This window comes from Mesoplodon bidens (genome assembly GCF_964165515.1).
Source record: "Mesoplodon bidens genome assembly, chromosome: 14".
Lineage (NCBI taxonomy): Eukaryota > Metazoa > Chordata > Mammalia > Artiodactyla > Ziphiidae > Mesoplodon > Mesoplodon bidens.
The window spans coordinates 73,650,960-73,663,076 of record NC_138170.1 but is presented as its reverse complement, the minus strand read 5'-3'; the positions used below and the strand labels follow the sequence as shown (position 1 = coordinate 73,663,076).

Genomic DNA, 12,117 nt, shown 5'->3' with positions numbered 1-12,117 from the left:
TTTCAGATGTACAACATAGTGATTCAACATTTATATAATAGATTATACTCCATTTAAAAGTATTATAAAATATTGGCTACATTCCTCATGCTGTACAGTATATTCCTGTATCTTATTTATTTTATATACAGTGGTTTGTACCTCTTAATCCCCTGCCTCTGTGTTGCCCCCCCCACCATTCCTCTTCCCACTGGTAAGCACTAGTTTGTTCTCTATATCTATGAGTCTGTTTCTGTTTTGTTATATTCATTCATTTTACTTTCTGGATTCCACGTATAAGTGATAACATACAGTACTTGTCTTTCTCTGTTTTGTTATATTCATTCATTTTACTTTCTGGATTCCACATATAAGTGATAACATACAGTACTTGTCTTTCTCTGTCTGACTTATTTCACTAAGCATAATACACTCCAGGTCCATTCATGTTGCTGCAAATGGCAACATTTCATTCTTTTTATGGACGAGTAAAACACTGTGTGTGTGTGTGTATACATCTTCTTTATCCATTCATCTGCTGAAGGACACTTAGGTTGCTTCCATTACCTTGGCTATTGTAAACAGTGCTGCTATGAACACTGGGATGCATATCTCTTTTCTAATTAGTGTTTTCACTTTCTTTGGTTATATACCCAGGAGTGTAATTGCTGGATCATATGGTAGATACTTTTAGCTCTAAGATCCTATAATTCTTTTTCTTTCTTTAAAACCTTTTTTTAATAGTGGAAATTTTGAAACATACACTACAGTCCAGAGAATAGTATAATAGACCCCCATGTACCCATGGTCCAGCTTCAAAAATTATTTTCCTTTTTCTTTCCAGCTTTACTGAAGTATGACTGCCAAATAAAATCTGTATATATTTAGGTTGTACAACATGACTGTTTTTAAAGGTGTACAAGGTGATGACTTAATATACATATACACTGTGAAATGACTACCACAGTCAGGTTGAGTAACACATGCATCACCTCACATACTGAGTGTAAGTGCCTGACATTAAGCTTTTGATTGATGAGACATCCACTTTGAATAAACATATTGCCAGCTGTAATGACCCAGCTACTAGCAAAACCACCAGATAAGGAACTAGGCCACCCCCACCCATGAAGGCTTTTCCTTTCAGAAAGCTTTGGGTAACCTAGCTAACTGCTCAAGTGACATTTTCTCCAAGACTTGTTAACTTCTGTCTTTTTGAGAATAGCCACCCTAACAGGTGTGAGGTGATAATATCATCGTGGTCTTGATTTGCATTTCCTTGATGACTGATGATGTTGAGCATTTTTCATATACCAGTTGGCTATTTGTATGTCTTCTCTGGAAAAATTTGCCCATTTAAAAAATCAGGCTATTAAATGTTTTTTGCTATTGAGTTGTATTAGTTCCTTATATATTTTGGAAATTCTCCTTATCACATATATGGTTTGCAAATATTTTCTCCCATTTTATAGGCTGCCTTTTCATTTGGTTGCCTGTTTCCTTTGCTGTACAGACGCTTTTTAGTTTGATACAGTCCCAACTGTTTATTTTTGCCTTTGTTAGTTGTGCTTTTGGTGTCATATCCAAAAAAATCATTGCCAAGACCAATGTCAAGGAGTTTTCCTCCTATGTTTTCTTCTAGGAGTTTAATGGTTTCAGGTCTTAAATTTAAGTATTTAATCCATTTTGAGTTAATTTTTGTGTATGGTATAAGAGAAGAGTTCAATTTCATTCTTTTGCATGTGGATATCCAGTTTTCCCAATACCATTTACTGAAGATACTGTCCTTTCCCCATTGTGTATTCTTGGTGCCCTTGTCAAAGATTAGCTGACCCTATATTTGTGGGTTTATTTCTGGGCTCTCTATTCTGATCCATTGGTCTGTTTTTATGCCACTACCATACAGTTTTGATTACTAGCTTTGTAATATAGTTTGAAGTCAGGAAGTGTGATAACTTCACCTTTGAACCTTAACTTCAATCTTCTTCCTCAAGATTATTTTGGCTATTTGATATCTTTTGTGGCTCCATACAAAGTTTAGGACATTTTTTTCTATTTCTGTGAAAAAATGCAGCTGTAATTTTTGTAGGAATTTATATAGGGATTGCACTTAATCTGTAAATTTATAATTCTAAATAGAAGATAATTAGGGAAATACAAAAGATACAGTAGGTGAAAGTGGTAGTAGAAGAAATCTGAGCAACTAAAGAGCTGAAACAAAGTCTGGATGATCCTGCTTATCAAGGGCCTGATCACTGAGAGTGGAAACTGTTTTAACAGAGAGGAGGAGATTAGCCAAGATAAAGGTAATCTTACATGTGATGCCTTAAAAAGAAAGACACAGGAAGTCTGGGTGGTGAGATAACCTAATAATAAACAATGTAAGTGCAACCGATTTGCTTTAAGCACCGAGGTATTTTTCCATAAGTGCTAGCAAAGAGGCAGGTTCACAGCAGGTACTCAAAAAAGATTAAATTGAGTAAATGGAATTAGGAAAAAAGAAAGCTTAAATTCCATTCTCAAGAGTTGGCATCTGATGTTAAAGTCAATCTAAAATTAACACAGGATTTTGGAACCAGAACTAACATTTCAGGAAGCTGATCTATACCACGATATGTGAGAGTTAAGAGAAGAGATCAAGAGCCAGGGAGTTGTGATGTTCACAGTGAGATGACACATGAATAGTCTGAGCTATGACTTCAGGAGGGAAAAGAAAAGAGAACCAAATCCCATGCTAACTACAGAACCAAAGAGTATCTACCTACTCTGTATGCACAGGGTGATTTCATTTCTTAAATTCTGCAATAACTACATTGTGTCCTGACCATATGTATGTTAACAGCCAAAAATAGGACATGGATAGAAATAGGAATCACCTCTTAATTGTCACCCACTTCTTCAAATAAAAAAAATATTATAATTTAGCTTGCCTGCAGATGTTCATGAATGTGGAAGGAGCTGCCACTTAGAACAGAAACTTTTCCTTTGCTACTCAACAGGATCGAGGCTTCAAAGGGCCTGCTTCTAACAACTGTAAGATAATACTTCTGAGGATGGACCAAAGGGAAGCTAATAAAACTTGAACAAATATTTAGCAAAAATGTTTTAAGAGATAATTTGTATGTTCTACTATTGCTCAGGTACAATGTCATATGTATATGCTGACCTATACCTGTGATCAGATTTAAAATGTTAATACATAACATTCCCATTCATGATTATATGGACTGAATATTTATGTTCCCTAAAATTCTTACGTTGAACAACCCCCCTGCCCCCACTGTGATGGTATTTGGAGATGGGGAGTTTGGGAGGTAATTAGGGTTAGAGGAGGTCATGAGGGTGGGGCCCTCATAAAGGGATTAGTGCCCTTATAAGAAGAGACACCAGAGAGCTTGCTGGCTTGCACTCCTTCTAGCTCTATCATGCTCCCTCCCTCTCCCTCTCTCTCTCCCTCTCCCTCTCTCTCTCTGTCATGTGAGGACTAAAAGAGAAGGCAGCCACCTGAAAGCCAGGGAGCGGGCTCTCATCAGAACACAATTGTGCTGAAACTCTAATCTTGGACTTATAGTCTGTAGACTATAAGAAAATAAATTCCTGCTATTTAAGTTACCTAGTTTATGGGTTTTTTTATGGGAGTCTGAACTAATACAATGATAAAAAGTATAATGTAAATATTAAAATTATTAAAAACCTCCAGTATTTATTTTTATTTATTTATTTTTTTTGCGGTATGTGGGCCTCTCACTGTTGTAGCCTCTCCCATTGCAGAGCACAGGCTCCGGGCATGCAGGCTCAGCGGCCATGGCTCACGGGCCTAGCCGCTCCGCGGCAAGTGGGATCTTCCTGGACCGGGGCATGAACCCGTGTCCCCTGCATTGGCAGGCAGACTCTCAACCACTGTGTCACCAGGGAAGCCCTCCAGTATTTTTTTATTAACAGATTTTATTTTTTAGAATGGTTTTAGAGTTGCAGAAAATTTGAACAGATTAGTCCAGAAAGTTCCCATATCACCTACCTCTTTCTCCCTCCCTACCCACACATGGTTTTCCCTATCATTAGAGGCTCAATAAGTATAAGAAGAGGCTCATACCATAGGAGAGGCATACCAGAACCAGGGGCAAACTAGGCAATGAAGCCATAGCCACCTCTCTCCCACTTCAGATTAACAAAGTGGAACCCTTAGGGAATGCCCACACAGAAATTATGTTTTTCTTTTTTCCTCTCATCTCACTTTTTTTTAGAAGAGTGAACACGCTAGAATACCCATGAATTAGAAGCAGGTAATTTGCAACTCTGTGGTACTACTTCCTCCATTTAAAGGCTTCCAGAAATTTACCATGTAAAGTCCTAGTTCTCCCTTCAGCTTTCAAGGTTCCTCCCAATCTGGCCCTGCCTAGCACTCAAGTACCTACTGAATCTCTCTTCCTGCTATGCTAATCCTTCTGCCTATTATACAGAATGCACCCACCTCCACCCCTCAATTCCAAATTCTACTCAGCTGTTAAAACTCTTTTACTCTCTCCTTTGTTTACTCCTTAAGTATCCACATGATCAGCAGGCCAGAGTTTATCACTTAATCACTCTCTAACATGAGAATGAGAGCTTCTTTAGAGTAGGAACCATGGCTAAGGACCACGTCGTCTTATACTACTTCGCCATTCTTCTTAATACAACCCTGGACTATAGTACATGATCGATAAACATACAGTTGGTTACTAGTTGGTAAATACAGATGGCAAGTCCTAGACAAACTGTTTGATCTGCCCAAACTTTTTTTTTTTTTTTTTTTCGTGGTATGCAGGCCTCTCACTGCTGTGGCCTCTCCCATTGCGGAGCACAGGCTCCGGACATGCAGGCTCAGCGGCCATGGCTCACGGGCCTAGCCGCTCCGCGGCATGTGGGATCTTCCCAGACTGGGGCACGAACCCATGTCCCCTGCATCGGCAGGCGGACTGTCAACCACTGTGCCACCAGGGAAGCTCTGCCCAATCTTTTAAAGAAAATTACCTGCAGAATTATTTGACCCCCCAAATCCTAAAATTGCCAGAATGTGGCATCATGGGCCCAATGCCACAAGTGGAGGTTTCCACTGGTATAACTCTTAACCTTAGCAGGCTTTCTAGAAATATGAACACCCACTCACTGTAAAGGAAAGCAGATGTTAACAAACACATACCATCTGAGGTTGTAAGAATCTTCTTGTCTTTGGGGGCCAAGGCATGCCCAGCATGACTGATAACCCAAACTGGAAAGCGTCTTTTTGTTGAAGAATACAAAGCCTTTGCAAATGGTACATAAAAGGCAGGAAAACCTGGGTTACCTAAGAAAAGAAACAGACTTTTAGATTAACCAAAGCAATAAACTCACATAAGACAATGTGCTGACTGAAAAAGAAAGATCTATTTCTCCTTATACTTCCCTAAATGTTACTATACAAACGTAGTAACATTTACCCATACAACTCAATTTTAATATCCTTTATACCTTAAGTCTGGGAATTATCATTTAGAAAATTTCTGCTCCTGCTTTGTTCTCCAACTGCTTCAAATAAATTCTTCCTCCATGTTCCTCATCTTAAAAAGTGGAAGCACCAATCATAAATTAAATACTCAAGTCCTAACAGCAGGAGTCACTCTTGGTTCCTTCCTGTTCCTCACATCCAATTCATCAGTAAGTCCTGTCAACTCTGCTTCCAAAATACACCTCAGCTTTGTCCCATTCTCTCCATTAGTGTTATCATTTCCCACTGGGTTTCCCACAACAGCCTCCTAACAGGTCTTCTATCTACTCTTGTCCCCTGGGAACCCATTCTTCAGGGTACTCAGAGAGATACCTCCAAACCTCAAATTGAATCACAGCAGTACCCTACTTAAACACCTTCCAGTGGTTTCGCATCGTCTAAAATCATTAATACTGCCTGTCAGCCCCTTCAAGATTTGACTATGATCAGTTACCAAGCTGCACAAAAACCAATCAGTGTCAGAATTATTCACAAAGAAAACTTCAAGGAGTCTACTAACTGTTTTCTGGTCATTTATCACAAGTACTTATATTGTGGAGATGTATAGTTTGATCTTTGGGGGAAAAGACCACCAACTAATACATGTAGATTTTTCTTGTGTATGTACAGAAGGTATTTTTGAGGTGGGTTTGCTATAAAGAGACAGAATGAATAAATGATCTTTTTAAAAAATAGTAAATCTGATACATCTTTGGGGGAAAAGAGTGAAATGGGGTTTTCATCTTACAATCATCATCTGTATAACACCTTCAAAAATACTAGTCCATTTCCATCAATATCTATTTTTCCAATCAATTTATCTATTTCTCCATGCTGCTAGGTTTTCTCCTGTTTGCAATTACATGACAGGGTTTTGCTGTACTGATGTAACCTCTGCCATCCTTGTCAAATTTTACTGATTTCTTCTTCATTGTCTATATCTTTTAGTTTCCTAGATAAGCAATGTAGCAAAGTGGTTAAGGGCATAGACTCTGGAGCCAGACTGCCTGGAATGGTTTTCTTACTTTGCCACTTACCAACTGTTTGACCTTTGGCAAGTTATTTAACCTCTCAGGCCTTGGTTTTCTTGTCCATAAAATGAGGATAATAATCATACTACCTCATGTGAGAACTAAGTGAACTAATATATGTAAAATACTTAAACACTGCTCAATACACTGCTTGCTGTATAAATGTTAGCTATTCAAACTTGTCATCAGTGTCTAGCCATGATGGTAATATATGAAGGCCTTATCACCCCTATTGTTACTTTGCTTCTGTTGCATTCTGACCTAGTGACTCAAGTTCCAAATTCCTTTTTGTGATGGTGCTAGTGTCATCTTTGTTAAATAGGTGAAGACTTCCTCAAATACAGTAATGTGTTCTTTGGTCAGCTGATTAATTGTCTGCTGTGCAGCTAGAGAAGAAGGGAAACAGGGTGTGTATCAGCACAGAGTTACTGTAACATCAATGGTGCATGTGATGACACTGTTTCATGTTTTATATTTAAATCTTCAGTACGGTTGGAATATTCTTGAGTGTAAAGTATAAAGCAGTAATCCAGCTTCTTTTCAAGTGAATAGCCAAGTGTCCCAAGAGCATTTATTATATTACCCATTCTTTCTGCATGGATTTGAAATGTCTTCTGATCCAATACTGAATTCTTACATTTGTTTGCTAATTCTGATTCCAAATAATTCCACTTATTTTTTCCTTTTCTTCTCTGCCAGCACCATACTGTCTTGATTACTACATTGTGGTTTTTTTGTTTGTTTGTTTGTTTTTTAATGTTTCAGTAACTGGTAGGCCCTTAGAATTATTTTCAACAGTTTCAATTTTTAAAAATTTCTTTGGAATTCTGATTGAAATTTTATCTCATTTATACATAAGTTTAGAAATATTTGATATTTTCCACATTACTGAGTATAACCTTCTAGGAATGTGTCATGCCTCATACTCAAATATTTTATGTCTCTCAGTAAAGTTTTATAGTTTTCTTCATAGGACTAGAAAATAATAACACTTTTAAGTACTATAACCTATTACATGCCAGGCAGTATTTAAGTGTTTTACATATATTAACTCATTTAGTCTTCACATGAGGTAGTACTATTATTATTTTCATTTTATGGGTGAGGAAACTAAGGTAGAGAGGTTAAATAACTTGCCAAAGGTGTTACCAGTGTTATCATACAAATGATAAGTGCTCAATAAATATCTGAAGACTGAAAGAACATAAAAAGTAAATAATACTGAATTTTAAAAAGAACATAAAAGTACCTAGTCTAGGATCTTCTGCATACCTTGTTTTAGTTAATCTTACAACAGCGCTATAAAGTAGCTGACATTATCACCAAGGATAATGAGTGGACAGCCATTGTTATTATTACTATCATTACTACTACCATTGCTATCATTACTACAATTATTATTACATTTTTAATTTTTAACTTTTTAAGTTGAATAGATTTAACATGTAGCATTCTGTAAGTTTAGGATGTAGAGAGTGTTAAACCGGTTTAACTTTAAGGAGAATCCAAAGATAACAACTACATGATTTAGACACAATAGTTGCAATGATAGGATACATAAAACCAGAATGAATGAGTACTAGATAATGCAACTGCTAAAAAACAACTTTTCCTCTCTATCTCCGGGTTTAAGTCTGAGTTCTTTCCCTTAATGACTGTAAGATCTTAAGCAAATCCCCTTAAACTTTCTGATTTACTGTTTTATCACCATGAAGTAAATGATAATGCCAACTACTCCATGTCCATTTATTCCATTCAGTACTATAGCTTCTTTTGTATACAGTCAGTCCCCTACATATGAACCTTCAAGTTGTGAACTTTCAAAGACGCGAACGTGTCCCTGTATGCCAGCTGTTGTACTGTATTACTGTACTTTTCAAGGTACTGTACTGTAAGATTAAAACTGTTTTCTTTTTTGTGTGTTTGTTTTTTATGTATTATTTGTGTGAAAAGTATTATAAACCTATTACAGTATAGTACTATATAGCCAACTGTGTTAGTTGGGTACCTAGGCTAACTTTGTTGGACTTAAAAACAAATTGGACTTAATAAACGTGCTCTCAGAACAGAACTTGTTCATATGTAGGGGACTCACTGTATTCTTTTAGCTATTTTTTTTGTAATTTATATTCTAGTAGGAGAATATATACACATAACTAAGTAGATAAATAAGATAGTTCAAGAGTGTGATAATTTCTATGAAGGAGATAAACAGGATCATATGATAGAGAAGGGACAAGATTAGGATGGCCTGAGAAAAATGTCTGAGGACGTGGCATTTAGCTTAACTCAAAAGATGAGAAGAAATCCACCATGTAAAGATTTGAGGGAGAAGAATACTAGGATGGAAGAATAGGTGCAAAGGCCCTCAAGTAATAAAGAGTTTGGCTCCTGAAGACAGTCCACATTGGCCAGTAACATGGAGATCCAACTTATAACAGAGACAGAGGTAGAAAATATAATGCAAAACATTTAAATGTCATTGCTTACTTCACCACTTAAATGTTATGGCTTATGTTACACTTTATGAACCATGAACTAAACTTCCTGGTTAGGAGATCACAGAGAAAATTAAAAGGGTCTTGTTTATACAACTAAAATCAGATATATATGCATGTATATATATCTATCTCCAGGTGTAAAGATGTTCAAAAGCATTCCAATACAGAAATGCAAGTTATACATTTTATCAAAGGATATCAAAAAAGGTGTTATAAACACATGCTTGAACATACACATAGTGAAATGCCTAAGCAACGTATAACAGAGGCTGTGGTGATCATCTCTAGACCCTGACTGCTAATAAACCCTTAACTACTTAACATTGCAATTGGTAGACTTATGCCTTCTAGTTAATCTTGTAGGGGACAAGACTTCCATATATCAAGTTAATGTGGCATGGCATCTAGAGAAGGTTGTCATGTGGACAGAACTTTGGGCTTCTCCATGGAGCCTTGTCTGCTCCATCTCCAATCACTGTACTCACAACACAAGACATGCCACATGATTCCATTATCCCCATATGACCACTTGAGAATTATAATGATTCACTGTGTTCTACAGTGAGTTCTCATACTGCCTCCCTTTGCTTATTTCACTACTTAAAGGAAGTCCAAGGATGCTATTAGCAGAAATACTACAACAAAAGTTCATTGGAAAAGATGAAACTAAATTAAAAGCTCCTCAATCTGTGGCTTCCAATAAATAATTCCTCATTATCATTACTAACTTAAAAGTGATGAACTAATTTTGCTATGTGTATGAGCAAAGTGATTTAAACTACTACAAGCAGCTCATGCAGCTCAATATCAAAAAACAGACAACCCAATCCAGAAATGGGCAGAAGACCTAAAGAGACATTTCTCCAAAGAAGATACACAGATAGCCAACAAACACATGAAAGGATGCTCAACATCACTAATCATGAGAGAAATGCAAATCAAAACTACAGTGAGGAATCACATCACACTGGTCAGAATGGCCATCATCAAAAAATCTACAAACAATAAATGCTGGAGAGGGTGTGGAGAAAAGGGAACCCTCTTGCACTGTTGGTGGGAATGTAAATTGATACAGCCACTATGGAGAACAGCATGGAGGTTCCTTAGAAAACTAAAAATAGAACTATCATGTGACCCAGCAATCCCACTCCTAGGCATATACCCTGAGAAAACCATAATTCAAAAAGAGTCATGTACCACAATGGTCATTGCAGCTCTATTTATAGTAGCCAGGACATGGAAGCAACCTAAGTGTCCATCGACAGATGAATGGATAAAGAAGATGTGGCATATATATACAATGGAATATTACTCAGCCATAAAAAGAAATGAAACTGAGTTATTTGTAGTGAAGTGGATGGACCTAGAGTCTGTCATACAGAGTGAGGTAAGTCAGAAAGAGAAAGACAAATACCGTATGCTAACACATATATACGGAATTAAAAAAAAAATGTCATGAAGAACCTAGGGGTAAAACGGGAATAAAGACACAGACCTACTTGAGAATGGACTTGAGGATATGGGGAGGGGGAAGGGTAAGCTGTGACAAAGAGAGAGAGAGGCATGGACATATATACACTACCAAATGTAAAACAGATAGCTAGTGGGAAGCAGCTGTATAACATAGGGAGATCAGCTTGGTGCTCTGTGACCACCTAGAGGGGTGGGAGGGGAGGGTGGGACAGGGAGGGTGGGAGGGAGACGAAAGAGGGAGGAGATATGGGGATTAGCTGATTCACTTTGTTATAAAGCAGAAACTAACACACCATTGTAAAGCAATTATACTCCAATAAAGATGTTAAAAAAAAGTGATTTAAAATAAAATGTTACATCAGTCTATCAGAGATGGACCAAACATGAGGTCTATAGTGGCTGAACGATCTTTGAAATACTGTCATCCTAATTTTCCCAATAATATAAAAGGACTAGCTCCCCAAATAAAATACAATTTTGAATTCCACAAACTGAAGAGCAGCAAGAGCCTACAGCTTGCACAAAGCCCAGGGAAACGGGCCAAGGGCAGCAAGGAGAATAGAAGGGCAAACATAAAAGAACACCAGGAAACAAAATGATCTGAAAATGTCAAAGCCACTATAAAACAATGACACTATTAAAAAACAAGTATTTTAAACCTCCCTTTCTCCTCAGTGTCTTCAATGAATGCTCCTTCTATCTCTTCACCGTATTTTAAACCTGGCTCTCCCCTATGCTGGACTCTCTTCCTTTCAAGGCCCTGCAGAAGAGACCTCACTCTTCTCTAACACTTCATATACCTCAATGAGAGCAAAGGCTTTTGCAACACACCATTCCTAGCACCTAATACCAATGAGTGAGTGAAAACACCTCTGACTGGGGAAGTAGAGAGTGGGCTGTTTGCTCCACTTATAGTTCATCCTGCTGTAAGAAGCTCTCCTCCTCTAAGATTGAAGCCATCTGCTTCCATCTTCAACTTTCTCGTCATTCTCACACATTCCCTGAAAACCTTGACCCTTAAATGTCAGTTTCACTTGCCATTCCGTAAGTTAGGTGATTGCAAAATCTGGGAGGACTGACTGAGCCAACACCTTTGTCCCATAATTCATTATCTCGATCAAATTCAAAGAACTTCACCTATATCCAATTTAAGCAACTAATGCCAGTAGCCACAGCCTGGATCAGTGGTGTGCATATCAAAATCCACTAGAGGGCTTCTTAAAACCCAGATGCCCCACCCCTAGAGTCTCCAGTTCAGAAGACCTAGGATAGGGTCCCCAAACTTGCATTTGTAACAGGTTCTTAGGTGATGCTGCTGAACCTGACAACAACGGTAACAATGACAGGCCTATGTCTTCATTACCCAGAAATGGTTTACATCCAAAGCATCCTAACTCTGATAGTCCTTCTCCAGCTCAATCTTTGACCCTTTTAGACCTCACTCCCAATATTTGCTATTTGATCACAGCCCTGCTCAAAATCTATCTACTTGTTTTTGGTCAATAATTCCTTTCATCCTGCATATCTGCTATTTTCAATGCTGACCAATTTCCTTAAGGCCCCAATCCACCCTCTGCCATCCTTACTCTCCACAGATCACCTCAACTCTTAATTAACAGAGAAAACAGAG

At 37.7% G+C, this 12,117-nt stretch overlaps 1 protein-coding gene across 1 annotated transcript in view; it reads right to left on the bottom strand.

Moving 5' to 3' along the window:
- Positions 1-12,117, bottom strand: part of LDAH (lipid droplet associated hydrolase) — a 96,898-nt gene that overhangs the window by 68,390 nt on the left and 16,391 nt on the right. Inside the window, 1 exon segment of the mRNA XM_081253668.1 lies at positions 5,159-5,302. Coding sequence (XP_081109794.1) covers positions 5,159-5,302 — 144 coding nt within the window.